The 15,202-nt window shown below is 39.5% G+C and overlaps 1 protein-coding gene across 3 annotated transcripts; it reads right to left on the minus strand.

The window, feature by feature from the left end:
• Positions 1–17: 17 nt before the first annotated feature.
• On the minus strand, positions 18–14,973 carry smpd4 (sphingomyelin phosphodiesterase 4). Of its 3 annotated transcripts, none has more exons than XM_062416341.1 (20): positions 14,859–14,973; positions 14,427–14,510; positions 13,625–13,711; positions 12,061–12,197; positions 11,903–11,978; positions 11,697–11,805; positions 11,362–11,414; positions 10,871–11,022; positions 10,557–10,689; positions 10,263–10,328; positions 6,484–6,573; positions 3,809–3,963; positions 3,312–3,402; positions 2,812–2,909; positions 2,416–2,579; positions 2,111–2,313; positions 1,775–2,005; positions 1,373–1,504; positions 1,130–1,258; positions 18–374 (listed from the first exon to the last, which is right to left on the minus strand). In XM_062416341.1, exons 2-20 carry the CDS (start codon positions 14,472–14,474, stop codon positions 54–56), a joined length of 2,475 nt encoding a protein of 824 aa, XP_062272325.1. In that variant the 5' UTR covers positions 14,475–14,510; positions 14,859–14,973; the 3' UTR covers positions 18–53. The 3 variants fall into 3 exon arrangements, with proteins under 3 accessions (XP_062272325.1, XP_062272324.1, XP_062272326.1); XM_062416340.1 differs by having other exon boundaries at positions 10,257–10,328; XM_062416342.1 differs by lacking the exon at positions 6,484–6,573 and having other exon boundaries at positions 10,257–10,328.
• Positions 14,974–15,202: the final 229 nt, after the last annotated feature.

Genomic DNA, 15,202 nt, shown 5'->3' on the forward strand with positions numbered 1-15,202 from the left:
TGTATTTTTTTTTAGGGGGGGGGGGGCGTGTGCAGGAGCCCCGTGCCGCTCCGTTAGTGCGTTTTCAGTTTGTCTCCAAAAAGCATCATGACGAGTCCGTACAGGAAGCCCCCCGTGAGGATGAGAAGGGTGGAGGACACGGGGCCGAAGGACAGCAGCGCTCCCAACACGTAGAAGAGCAGCAGCAGCAGCAGCGTCCTGTAGCTGGCCAGCACCCGCAGGCTCAGTCTGGGCTCGCGGTTCCTCTCTAACGGTCGCCGGGACAACGGGCTGTGGACCGCCTTCACGGTCGAATCAGGATCCGTTAAGTAGTGACGACCCAGGCGGCCCAGGAGGTCGGGACGGGAGCAGAGCGCGTTCATGTGACCTCCGAACTGTAGGAGAAAAGAGAGAGAGGAGATTCAGTCTGTGATTCAACTCAACTTTATTCATAAAGCTCCAAATCACAACAGAAGTTACCTCAGGACACTTTTCACACAAAGCAGATCTAGACTGGACTCTACACTACATTTATATGTTATTATATATATTATCATTGATCAAGAAGCATTCATTTAAGTACTCAGACTCATATTAAATGTTTCAAACTCTAATGTTCATATTCAGTTGTTCCAGTTTGTGTGTTATAAACCTGCTTCTCCTGATACGTCAGAAATATGACCCTTAAACTGCATTCATTGATATTTTTGGGAGGCTGAAACAAGTTGAACACATCTGACATATTATCATTTTAAAGTTAATATGTTGCTTATTTTATTAAAGTTAAGACATATCCAGCAGAGTCATGTTTCTGGCCACTTTATGAATGTAATGCCAACTTTTTTGACATTTCAAACTGAATTTAAGACTTAAAATGCTTCATTTAAATCTCCATTAACTCATTTTTCTGGCCACTTGGAAGCTGAAACACTCTGTAGCACTGTTGGGTTTTGTCCCTACGACTTAAACCTTTCACGTTATGCAGAAAAACGTTGTTAAAATAGCTGTTTTAAAGAACCAAATTACCATATTTGACACCAGAAATTCCTATATTTGTTCTACTGTTACACTTCACAGGGTTTTATTGGGCTTTTTCTTTCTAAATAATAGATATAATAACATCTGACAGCTGCCTCCAGACATTACTCACCCTGTTATTAACCAGAGAGGAGATCTTGTAGAACAGCCTGACCAGCAGGGCGCTCTCATAGCTCCTAATGGGCTGCAGCTCCGGGTCTCCTTGATAGTGAATATCAAACCTGCGCAGTCCGTTTATTATCTGCACAAAAGACCAGAAACACACACACAGAGAGAGTCAGGGTTTTACTGTTTACTGCACGGCCCACAGCTCTTCTTCTTCTTCTCTTGTGCATTATTCATTGGAGACACTCACCTGCCTCCTGCCCAGGTCAGTGAGGATCAGTCCGCTCTCTCCGTGGATGCAGTCCGGCAGCTGCTTGGAGTTGCCGTCGTCCTGGGAGGAACCCAGGTTGGATATGAGCTGAGTCAGCTGCCCTTGGTTCAGCTAGAAAAATAAAAAGAGACAGTTTTAACTTAGTGTACGCCTGTTGTGTCCTCGGCTGTCTGAATGAGTCAAATTAAGAGAAAATCTTCCAAAATTTCAGCCTTTTTATTTACTGTTTGTTTTTATTTATCCATACAGACTGTAATGTGTCTGTATGTATCACTGGAGACACATTGTACAATAAAGGCATTCAAATTGAAATAAATATAACATTAAATACATTATCTCATCTGAATTAGGAGGGAAAAAAACTCTAAACAACAATCTGACCTTAAAGATTTGACATAAATTCTCCAAAGCTCTGTCCAGGAATTCGTGGGTCTTCTTCAGAACCTCTCCGCTGTCCTCCGGCTCGGCCCCGGCGAACGTGTTGTTGAGGTCGGGTGACCCAAACCCGAACCAGGACAGGAACGACGTGTTTGCCGCCACCTCGTTGGAGTGATCCGATATCCTTTTAGCCGTCTGTCGAGCTTGTGCAATGATCTGGATCAACTTCATAACCTGAAAAAATGACCAACAACAACAACAACAACAGGTATTTTGTAAGTATGACATCATACTGCTGATTAACCAAGCTTTAATGTATTTGTGATGAGGTGAACTTACGGCTCCTCTGAGTTCGGAGCCGAACATCTGTTTGTACTGGCAGTCCTGGCCCTCCAAAGCGTACACCTGACTCTTCACCCTGAACACCATGTCTGTCACCACCCGTTGCCGCGACGACAGGAAGCTGCCCCCTTGGCTCGGCGTCAGGTAGCGGGGCTGCCGGTGGTGGAGGACGTGCTCGGGCTCCAGAAACAGCTGCTCACCTGCAGAGGGAGGATGGTTTTTATTTGAATTTATTCATTATCGATGTTTATTAATGGACGGTCGGTCGGCTGGCGGAGCTACAGAAGTTTATCATTTCTCACCTTTCTGGATCATCTCTGCGAGGTTCGGCTGAGAGAACACTTTGGCCACTCTGAACACCATCAGTGCATTTTTGGCGTTAACCAGATCAGTCCTCACCGCTCTGTTCAGAAACACCTGGAAGAGCTTCGTATATACGAGCAGGTTCTCCTGAACAAACGACTCCCTGTAGAACAGAAACATACAATCAGCTCAACAACCAGAGTCTCTAGAGTCATAATAATCATCATCTGCACTTCAGCTAGTCAGTAAAACAATAACCACCAGACTCTAATGATAAATGATACCAATTACAATCAATACTGTGAGAATTTCTGCATCTATTCCTGTTTTATTCTTGCCATTATTAACATTACTATTTCTAAAACAGGAGCCTGAGTCAGAGCTATGAGTCTCACCATTTATCAGGCACGGTTCTGTTTTGGTCGGGCTGAGGATTGGTCTTCTCTCCGGTGTATCTCCACGGCTGGATGTAGCTCAGCCACGTCTCCAACACCTAAAACACAGAGAAGATACTCTGTCTGAACAATAAAGCTCATTCTGAACCAGAGTGTTACTGCAGCTTTTAAAACTGAGATAATGACTCTGTAGCTAAAAGGCACAACTTTACACTTTCTACTCCTTATCACTGACGATAATCAAAGTAATTGTACTGCTGCACTGACTGGATTCCTGATTAAATAAATGAATCTACTAAATGACAAAAGGAGAGAATGAAGGAGGGACAATACTAGCTCATTAATAGTTCTTAAATCAAGGAACCAAATCCTCTCATTGCCAGGAGCACAAGGACATACATTACTCTGCAGCTTCCAGGATCAAATGCTTTCTCATATGAAGGTGATTCTTTGAGGTTTTTCTATAGATAATAATAATAATCATCATTAAGGAGACTTACAGCTCTGAAGGAGGCGTCCAGAGGCCAGTGACCGAAGCAGTGCTGGAGGAACAGGTAAAGCTTCTGTTGGACAAAACGCTGCATCACCACTCTGAAGGACATAAAATAGAGTGTGCTCATTAACAGTGAGTTATAATGTAGGTTAAACCAGATAAACAACAGTACTTCCACTGTATTTACTTTATTGTTGTTTGGTCTTCTCTTGCAGACTCTTTGCTATGCTTTAATGGTGTAATAATCCTTTATGCCTACTTCCTGTAGTATGAGTATTCACCTGTTGCATGTATGTCCAGTTATATATAACAAAAATAATCCTAACTCAGCTTTCTTGTTCAAGACAGGACAATGAAGTTAAAGTTAGTAGATAACCACACTGGAAGATACTGTTAAGAATAAAAACTATTTGGCAAATTGATCGAATTTGAAATCTTGATCTCCATGAAGTCTGACTCAGTCCCCCTGCAGCATGTGGCAGGCTCATGTGTGCTGAATCTGACCTCTTAAACTCTTCCAGCGGGCTGGTGTGAGTGTGCGAGTGAGCCGACGGCGAGGCCGACAGCTGCTCGGGCTTCAGGCTGTTGGAGAAGGCGTGCAGATGTTTCACCAGCAGACGAACCACCAGCACGTGCTCCTCTGTCGGGCTGAACGGTTCCTGAAAAGACACCCGGTCACAAAAAGCTCCACAAACACACACAGACACACACTCATCATCTCAATCAGCTGCCAGTTCAAAAAGCAGCAGCCGTCACGATGCTTCCCGAGTCTAGAAGCAGCCCAACGATTATCGGAAGGCTCGAAGCGCTTTCTATGTAGAGAACAGAGGTCCCACACACATTAAGCATTTATATATATTTATTTAAGTGACAAAGACACTTCTTGAGCAGGAAGTCTTGAAAGTTGAAAAATCTACTTGTCAGCGCCCTCTGGTGGACAAACTATGTAATGATGACAGCTGCTAAATGAACTCCTGTAACTTACTTTATGTCTTAATTGAATAGACTTTAAAATAAAGCACTAAATGGTTTAGAGCCAAAATACTGATGTCGTACGTTATGAAGCAACCAGACTAGATCAGGTCTGCTTTCTGTTCCTCAGGGTCAAAACTAAACCTGGAGAAGCAACGTTTAGTTTTTATTCTCCACATATCTGAACAATCTGTCAGAAAACTGCAGGTCTGCTCCAACTCTCTGTTCTTTCTCTTAGTTCGACTGCTTTTTATTAAATCCACATTTTAGGGTTAATATTTTACACTGCACCGTAACTTTTTCTTCTCCTGTGTTTAACTGTCTTATTCTATTTTAGCTCCAATTTATTGCCAATTTAACACTTTTAATCATACTTTTTTTGGCATATGTTGTTTTTATATCCTGTCTTGATGCATTTTATGTTTTATGTGAATCACTTTGAATTGCATTGTTGTTGAAATGTGATATACAAATAAATCAGTCTTTCACCCCAGCTGTATTTAAGGATCATATTATACTAAATGACTCCTGAATGAAAGGTGGGACCTCTGTGCTCTGTTTACTGCTCAAAGCAAAGCTGCATTATCATAATGATGCAATATAATAAGAATTTCCTCTTCTGGATAATGTCAGCAAACTCAAACATTAACTCTGAACAGATGTTGATTGTTTTTTCTAATGAATTAATTCATGAATCAAAGTTGAATTTGTCAAAAAAAAAAAAAGATCAGATGATTTTCTAAATTCTGGCATGGTAAAAATCAAGATTGTTTAAATGAATTGTAGTAGTATCTTTTGCTTTACATGGTGTCATTAGAAAGAAACATTTATCAACCACATAAACATGAAAAGCAACAAAGCACACCACACAGTGTTAAAAAACAAAAAATAAACAAAAAGCATGCTTTTAAAATTAAAACAAACAACAACAAACAAACAAACAGCAAAAAGAGAAACCACACCCAAACCAGTAAAATCTGCTCAAAAGATTCAAATCCAAAAGCTTCATTCCAGGATAATTTTTCCCGTCAAGGATACTTCTCTGAAGAGATTCACATCTACAGTCAGACTGAACGAGAGTCTGGAGGCCGCAAAGTTAAACTGCTGAAAGCTGCTGCTAGTTTATCCCTTCATGAAGAGTCGGCACAGTCCCAAACCAGTCCCAAACCAGTCTCAAACTAGTCCCAAACCAGTCGCAAATCAGTCCCAAACCAGTCCCACACCAGTCCCAAACTAGCCCCATACTAGCCCCAAACCAGTCCCCAACTAGTCCCAAACTAGTCCCAAACCAGTCCCAAACCAGTCCCAAACTAGCCCCAAACCAGTCCCGAACCAGTCCCAAACCAGTCCCAAACCAGTCCCAAACCAGCCCCAAACCAGCCCCAAACCAGCCCCAAACTAGCACCAAACCAGTCCCGAACCAGTCCCAAACCAGCCCCAAACTAGTCCCAAACCAGCCCCAAACTAGTCCCAAACCAGTCCCAGCCTAGCCCCAAACTAGTCCCAAACCTCGTCTTTTCCACATAACATCTAAAACATGACAATGAAATGTGACTTTTAATTTACTTTAATGTGGGCTTATATCATCGCAGGCACTGGTCTAAGTCTTTATCGATTCCTGATCAATTCTGGGTGAGGAAAAGTTGGTCTAGACATGTTTTCAGTGATAACGCAGCTGTTTTATTATCTCCACTGTTTATCAATGACCTGCATACTGATGAATACATGAAACATGACTGGTAGGTAGGATAAAGTTAACTGCATTACTTCATATTTGTCTCACAGAGGTAATTATTTAGTCATTAAACCAAAACATGCTTGCAGCTGACAGGGCAAAGGGAGAGGGGCTGGTTTGGGATTGGGCCGTCTTCCTTTCCTCAGCTGAAAGAATCTGCCTAACATTTTAAACCCAGTACAGAGAGGAACACTGAACCCTGAACTGAGGATTAAAAGGAGCCAAAATGAAGAGGTCAGTAAGTCAGTATTTTAGAATAACTAACACCATCACATCATGTCTGGTTATGTATAAAAAGGATAAATGATGCAAATCTATCAGCAGCAGCAGCTCATATCTGCAGGTGAGTGGAGGCCTGATGTCCCACCATGTGTGTCAGTAAGAGAGAAGTACCCTTGACTCTGATTGTAACTGACAGGTTTACCTCCAGGAGGGCCCAGAGGGGCGGGGCTGAATGAAAAGGTAAAAGTACTTGGTAGGTGTGGAGGGTCCCAGAGCCTGGTGGGGCGTGGGGTTGGCACGGCATGCTGGACATACTGAGGCGGTACTGCAGCAGCGCCAGCTGTTCACCCGTAACCACCAGGAGGGAGAGGAAGATGAGGAAGAGGGAAACACAACAACACGAGGTGGAGGAGGAACAGCAGTGAAGGGAGAGGAAAAGGAAAGGTGACAATAAGGGAGGAAGAGGAGCAGGAAGGAAAAAGGTGGCAGGAGGAAGGTCAACATGAGAACAGGAGAAAAAGGAGGCAACAAAAAAAAAAAGGGAGAGTGCAACCAGACAGAAATAATTCAAAAACATTCAGGAGGAAGAGGAACAGAGGAGGAGAGGAGACAAACAAAAACAAAATATTGACTGTGGGAACAAATGTTTTAATTGTTGGGAGACAATGAGACGCCTCTCTACACTCACACACAGGATTACATGGACATCAGGGTGGGAATCATTTCACATGGGATCAAATGGGTTTAATTATCCATCCAATAAAAAAACTGCACCTACTAAAAATAGTTCTGTAAAGTTTTAATAATGTGAGTTTTAATCTTAATTTTTCTGCACGTGGCGTCTTGTTTGTGTAATTAATTATTTAAGTGTATTCACTGAGATCAGTTAGTGTTTATTAATGAGACACGCTGTCTAGTGATGATGAAAAGGATTAAAGGCTGCAGTTTGTGTTGATGTCTGAGTGGAAATGAATTGAATCCAGCGTGTTTAACTCGTCCATGTCTCTAAATAATAAAACTAGTGTGACGGCTGGTTTGTGTGTTAAATATCACAGACGGATATTTAAATATATAAATATATAAATACAATTTTATACGTCAGCTTTAATAATTCCCATCCCTGATGTTTAACATAATCTTCAACAGAGTGAACTCAACACTGTAAGATTTTGTTTTGAGACTCTAAAATTGTTACTATTATTTTATTAATCAGTTAAGAAACACTTTAACGCAATTTAACATTTATAAGCAACATACAAACATTAAATAAATGGTTTATAACACAAGATAATGTAGTGTTTATCAATGTATTTGTCAGTAACTATAACTCATAACTGGAGGCTGCTGTATAAACAGTAAAACACAGTTATAATAATTTTATAGTTGCTGACAAATACTACACATTAATAAACATTCATATATGATTGTTACTGCATTAAAGTGTGTTATAAAACATTTATTATATGTTTACTGTTTATAAATGCTAAATACAAGTAATTAATTAATTAAGCATTAAAATTAGTTTTATTAATAGTAGATGCAGAAAACAGGAAATGTGTGTTTTGTGAAATAAATTACATGTTAAAACTGAATTTGAGTTAAAATTTTGATGGTTTTCAACAGTTTTGTTCAATATTTACTGAATTTTTAAAAACTTGTGTTGGGACATCCGAGCTGAATCCAACCTGTCCAAAATCTGACACTTTAAGTCCGCTCTGTAACAGGATGTAACAGGATGTAACAGGATGGACACTGAACACAACACAGTGACTCAGAGGTTAATATGTGTAGAAGGTGAGGTTTAGTACAGAGGAGGTGAACATGACATAAATAAGGTAAAATGTTAATGATGCAGTTCATCAGTCAGCGTGTTAAAGGAGGAGCTGAAGGGTTAATTCACCTTTTCCTCTGTAGTGTTATGGAGCAGCAACGGAGCTTCAACTGAGCTATTTTCATTATCGATTTGATTATTTTCTCAATTAATCAATCAGTAGGAGGCTTTGATAGCAGAGTGGTTACTGTACATGATATTCAGTTTACTGTCATAGTGGATTAAATATTCACAATTAAGGAGCTGGAACAAGAGAATTTAGACCTTTCTTCCTTAAACAAGACTCTAAATAATGAACTGATTAGTTTGGAGATTCAATCAAAATGTGCCAACTAATCAATACGTCAGCGTTATTTAAATGTTACCAAACACTCAGTTGAAATTCTGAGGTAACTACAGACTGCAGCACTGCTCCATAAACACTGAGGAAACACTTCTGTTAGGCTCGTCAATAATAATCATGCAATCAATACAGATGAAGAACAGTATATTATCACAGATGTACAGTATTTATATATATATATAGATATAGTTCACGTAAATATAACAAAAAAACACCAGCATAAAGTCTCATTGTGCTTTTGATTGATGGATCATAAATCTATCTGCTTTAATGTGATGTGCTGTAACTGTACAGAGAAAATAATGTTGAGATATCAGATGCTTTGAGGAGTTTTATGCTGCTGATATTTTGTATTAAATATTCCATAAAATATTACAGTGGCACACTTTCAACTCAATAATCAATATATGAAAAGCTCTATTCTTTTAGCACAAGTCATTATTGCATTTCTTTGTGTAATAAAATATGTTCCCTTTCCATATAAGAAGTCAGGAACTGTTTGATGACAACATTTGATTATCAGCTGATTTTTTGGACATTTTTTTACTCCCTAATATCGGCTTTGGCCACATAAGTCCAGTATTCATCCGGTCCTGATTCTTATTATTTATTTATCATCATTATTATTATCATTATTTTTATGTATAGTCCCAGATTTCAAAGCATTATAACGGCTCCCTGGGATTAAATATAAACTTCTCCAGCTGGTGGTGTAGAGCGTCTCTTGCTACATTAAAAGGGGATAAAACTTTCCTTTCACCCTCTCCAGAGTCACCAGAAACCTTCACCATGTTGACTTTATGTTGGCGTTTAACACACAGAAAACAAACCATCCACACAAACACTTGGTGACGTGAACGTGCAGCATGCAGAGGAACGTGAGAGGAAGCAAAACCACTACTACCAGGAACACATGCCAAATCCCTCACAGCTGCAGCTTTACTATGCAGCTACTTTTCTTCTATGAACTCAAAAAGGGATTTCAGACAATCTATTTCATACAGAAACCAGACATGTTTGAATGCTGCCACAGTGGGAACAGGGATGTCTGCTGCTGCATTCACGCTGTCAGCAACATTTCATTTCACTCAGTTCATTTGTGACTCTTTCTTTGTTAAATGTAAAACATGAAGCTGCAGGTTGTCTGTTGAGCTGCAGCAGGACTGGGTGAAGTTGTCCTTCAGCAGTAATAAAAGACACACTTTACCAATCCTGACTGTGATAATTAAACTATGATAATAATTCTCTCTATAAATCAGAGCTGCTGCTGCACTCTTTTTGAAATGAATTAAACAGCCTTTCCACAGCAAAATTAATGCACATATAAATAATATAAATAAATATAAATGTTAACAGGGATGTTTTTGTATCTCCATATAATAATATATGTAGAAATCATAAAGTAATCAAATTGATGGAGCTGTCCCACTGTTTAAAAAAAAAAGTATTTTAATTTGAAATATATATTTTCAATGACAGTTTGCTTGAAGAAGTCACCTCAAAATTTAAGACTTACTATAATTAAAAACTAATTTTGGAGACTCTGATAAATGGACAACTTCAACCTGACCTGCGTTCAGTGACTACACTTGTTTTTTTCTATTCTATACAGCAGCTGGTGTGTATTTATCCTCAGCACATACGGAGATGAACAGAAGGTTTCAGAGGATCCAGACAGGAGCTGCTGATAAAATGATGAACTACAGGGCATCAGAGAGGTGTGGGGAGGGGGGGGAGCTGTGGTCAGCCAGTCAACAGCCAGCCGTGCAATGCTGCAGTGCAGTGGAGAAGGAGGGGGCAGGGGGTGTAGAGATGTGTGGGGGGGCGGGGGCATATTTTTTTATCTTACCTTTACCTGAGGAGACTGCAGCTTCTGGTACATCTCCAAGGAGTAGTGATGGAGCCAGATCTCCACAAACATCTGAGGACACACACAGACACCAAATTTAGTGTAAAATTATATTATATTACTAATACAGTTGAATCAGCTTCTGTTAAAACATATTTTTCCTTTAATTTCACTGATATTATTTGAGGTTAAAATAGTAGAAACTTTCACTTTTCAGCTCTCAGAGATAAAGTCGTCACATAATCACATTTATTAATTATATTCTTATTAAATGTCTGTACATCTTGACATGTCTCTTACCTGTAGGAGTGTTTCAGACCTCCAGATCTCCTGTGCTGCAGGATCTGCGTTAACTGAAGGCTGATGAAATATGTGATGCTTCAGGAGACTGGGACTGTGAACGCCGTAACCAGCAAAAGAAACACTGGACGATCTGTTGAATTTAAGACACACAGCGAATGAGATTTAAATCATTTTATTGTTATATTGTGTCAATCCTTTAAAATATCTAAAGGTTAAACTGCAGTAGATGAAAATAAAAAATCGTAACCTTGACAACTTCTTGCTCTAATCTTCAAAGAAACGTGACTTAAACATAATATTGCTGTAGTTACCTGGGTGAAGGTGCGGTGACGGAGCCTCTGGAGTCAGAGAAGGGGGACGGGGGCACACTTCCCTCAGTGGGGAGGAAGTATTTGAGGTACGTGTCCACCAGCACAAAGTAGGCGCTGTCTGTGCTGCTGGCATGTTGTCCTAGAGGGTAATTCTGAAAACATAAAGAGAGAAATGAACTTTGAGATGCTGCTTGATTAGACTGATTGTGATTCTGCTCTGGTAACTAAGCTGACTTTTCTTTTGGGCATTTGGTTTTATTTCATGTCTAACTGACAGATGTGCTTTTAAAGCTGCTATTATTTAGGCACTGCTGCTTTAAATTGATTAAAATATAAAAACAAACTTGTAGAATTGTTGGTAAAAACTAAACCTTTACTGAATTCAAACAGACCAAAACTTATACAAACTTTACATAAAAAATGAAGACTCACTCGTATTATTTTAAAGAAGCTATTAACTAAGAATATAACAGTTTTTGTGGAAATCTCACCTTTGGCGTGATGAGACAGTACGCAAAATTGAACATGAAGAACTCAAACGGATCTGCGGAATATTAAGGAATAACTTCATTAAACATCAATTCCCCCCTTTATATTCTACTGTATGGATCCTCCTTTTATTCTCATGCTGTCTAATATTTAACATGTTGGTGATAAACAATTAATTAACAAATACAAATTAATTAACTTTAACATGAATTGGGTGGGGGGGGATAAAGCTAAGTATTTGTTCCATATTTATTATGAGTTATTAGTATATGATAATAATCTGTTAATGACACCAGGAAGAAAACTCAGACAGATAAGACTCTATGATGAAGGATACTGAGAGCCAGATTCAGCATCAGCAGACCAGACAGAGGGAACTGCAGCTTGTTGTGGAACAGCGGACAGTCTGGGAGAACCCCCTCCTGGATGCAGGCCTTCACTGGACCCTTAAACACATAATAATGAGAAATCGGTGAAATAAGCTTCTGTGATCATGTGAACAGAGAAACAAGTGATGAAAAAGAGAGAAAGAAATGTTCTTACCGGGAGATAATTTACAGGTATTTCATATTTATATTCTTCTGCTTGAAGTTTATAGACGAGCTTCATCATCGGACCACTGAGGAGATAAAGAACAGCTGATAAGTAAAATGAAAGAATAAATTATTACTGTGATCATACAGACAGGAAGCTTTAAGTACCTCGGGTTCAGAAATTCCAGGACGATGTTGTACTCGTTGCTGCGTGAATGAAGGAGTCGCAGGTTCCAGCCGGCGATGATGCCGTCCAGACTACCGAACACTGTCTCCACCAGCCATGGGAAGATGGTGTGCAGCTCCTGAACACACACACACACACATAAATCAATAACTGATATGTGGAAACACATATGAACAGCATGTTTTGAATGTGCTGACAGTTAGATCAGCTCCATTGTGCAACACAGAGTTTAACTGAAATAAGCAAATATTTAACTGAAGGATCAAGTGAGTCAAAGCACATTATGTTTCTCTGCCTGCTGGTTTAAATGTGTTTGACTTTTGACAGGAAGACGTGTTTGAAATATAACAGTAAAAACCAAACAACAAAAACAAGCTTAGACTCATAATAATAAACACTGATAACATGGTGAAAAAACACACTTTTGCTGTTCTCTAAAATAAAACAGAGGCAAAAGGCAGATATATAAACACCAACTTCCCATTACTGCAGATTGTTATTGATAAAAAATGTCTAATACATGTTGTCCTAAAAGTATCCTGTGTGGCCTGAGGCTGCGACACTGTGACATTATACTGAAGGAGACTGAAGCTACAGATGACAATTATCTCCACACACACTGTAATCCTTTGTGTCTCCCACAGAAGCACCAACAGCTGCTCTCAAACAGAAACTCAACTGTCCACTACGCCCTCACACACCAACAGAAACAACTATTTATTACATAGAGCGCTATTTTAGTGTATCAGTGATTGAACAAACCGACATCTGAATACAAAACAGTTCAGTTATCTGCAGTTCTGCTGTCATCATAAGTTTATGTGATACATTTTATAACAAACATTTTATCTTTATCTTATCTGAGCATCAAACTGAAAGAAAAAATACACAACAGAATACAAAGTACACCTAAAGTGACCTAATCAGCACAAAGTTATAATCACACAAATCTGCCAACTATTGCCTCTGTTAAACAGTTAACTGACAGATAATAGTGAAAGTGCCTGCTGTCAATTTTCACAGCCAAAGGTGACATCTTCAAATATGTTGTTTTTTTCTGACTAACAATCCAAAAATCTTCAATTTACAATTAAACAAAACACAGAAAAGAAGCAAATCTTCAAATTTAAGAAGCAGGAACCCAGAAATATTTGGCATTTTTACTTTAAGAACAACTAAAGCAATCATTACCACTCACTCCAGCTCTGAACTTTAAGCCACAGTGCAAGCAGCTGTTGCCTCATAGTGAAAGCTTTCAACATTAAAAGGTCAGGTCAGCTCTATCTAGTGAGGACTGACTGAGTCTGCAGTGCTGTGTCTGCACAAATCCAATAACATTCCTTTCTAAATATTTCTATCCAATCAGCTCAAACACTAAGTTTGGACCTGTGAGAATTCCACTTAACTCTCTGCTGTTCTCAAGGTATTTCTAACATTTCTTTTTCAAACATCACCAGGTATAAATCTACTAGACAAACTCCATCACCATTCACCTCAAATAAACAGTATGTAAAGACGAGACAGAGGTGGCAGAGTTAACATTACCTTTGCAGGATATTCATCTATGATCTTCACCAGTTCTTGGCATCGCAGGATGAGAGGTTTGGTGGACGAATCATTCTTCAGGTTGGCCTGAAATGAAAATTCAGATACTCACGGTACTCTGAAAGATGACAAAAATAATACAAACTACACGATACTTAAGTTATAAAAGGACAGGTTCTCTGTTTTTCCAGTGTGTCTTAAACCAGCAGTTAGGTATCCATATGAAAAGTAAAGAGGTTTTCCTCTCTGTAATCACTCCTCCTGTTCATACTGTCTATTAAGAGATCTCCTTCAAATGTGCTTTCAATGGAAAAGATGGAGGACAAAATCCACAGTGTGTCCAAGTAGATGTGAAGCTTCTATTCAGCTTCATCAGTGTGAGTTAGTCATATCAAGTGATATCTGACACATTTACAGTCTTTTTAGCATCAGATTCCCTCTTAGTGTTTCACTGTTGAGCTGTGGTGGAAGAATAGTAACAAAAATACTTTGGTACTAAAAACACTGTAATGTTGAAACATAGAAAACTTAATTTGACTCATTTGGACGGCTGAAGATCAACTTTTAAATACATTTTTACACAGAAGGAGGACTGTGGATTTAGTCCTCCATCACTTCCATTGTAAGTACATTATGAAGGGATCTTCTAATGGTCAATATGAACAGGAGGAATGATTACAGCATGAAAACTAGTTTTAGTTTCGTTTCCTGGCCGCTGGTTTATGAACATATCATGAACTCATCCTTTTAGCACAACTAGTCACCTGAAGGTTGAACTCGGAACTCGAAATAAGAGACTCACCAGAAGGAAACCGGGCTGTTGCAACGTTGGAGCAGCCATGTAAGACATTTCTCTCTTCCTATGAACAGTCCACTTGGATCCAACCTGACAATAAACACACACAAAACTTTTTGAATTACTAAACAGGCGACACAACTAAACCCAGCAGATGAAACATCACTTTATAAACTCGCTCAGCAGAGTCTAAAGATAGCAGGTGACAGGAGCTGAAGAGGCAGGGTGATAACTGTGAGTCCTGTTAATCCGACTATAATGTCTCCCATTGATAGAAAACTCAGCCTAATGTTAGAGTCAGTGAACCATGCAGGTTAGCATCAGCGAGCTAACGGTGGCTAACTGACAGTAGCAGCCGGTAATTCGGTTCCGTCCGTTAAAAACACAAACTACTAACATGGAGTGAACTTCACGGCTTTGTATTAGACAGCTGTTTACCTTGGCCGCGGGCAGTGCTTCAGATTTGGACTACTTTCTCACAGACCTCGTTTCCATCAGCTTTCTATCAGTTCAAACTGCTCCTGCGTCTTCTTCGGTGGTGTTTGACCGCAGGTTGTAGTCATGGTGATGATACACATTACCGCCACCTACTGGAGGACTGGTGGTACTGACGTCTCTCACAGTGTATGGTGACGTTACACATACCGCCACCTACTGGAGGACTGGAGGTACTGAAGCCGCTCACCGTGGATCTCCGCCAATGAAGAACAGTCCTTCCAACCTTTCCTTGCCTTATACCTCTACAATTCTTTCAACGGCATATATATACATTTAATAAAATA

The sequence above is a fragment of the Scomber scombrus genome, chromosome 3 (assembly GCF_963691925.1).
Source record: "Scomber scombrus chromosome 3, fScoSco1.1, whole genome shotgun sequence".
Taxonomy (NCBI): Eukaryota; Metazoa; Chordata; class Actinopteri; order Scombriformes; family Scombridae; genus Scomber; species Scomber scombrus.

What these genes read in the sequence shown, in the direction of transcription:
- smpd4 (XM_062416340.1), bottom strand. Translation starts at nt 14,474, where the DNA reads ATGTCTTACATGGCTGCTCCAACGTTGCAACAGCCCGGTTTCCTTCTG. An exon ending in GGTCTGAAACACTCCTACAG is followed by an intron (nt 10,329 to 10,556) that starts GTAAGAGACATG and finishes GTGTGTCCTCAG; the next exon opens with ATGTTTGTGGAGATCTGGCT. An exon ending in CTGACCTGGGCAGGAGGCAG is followed by an intron (nt 1,259 to 1,372) that starts GTGAGTGTCTCC and finishes TCTTTTGTGCAG; the next exon opens with ATAATAAACGGACTGCGCAG.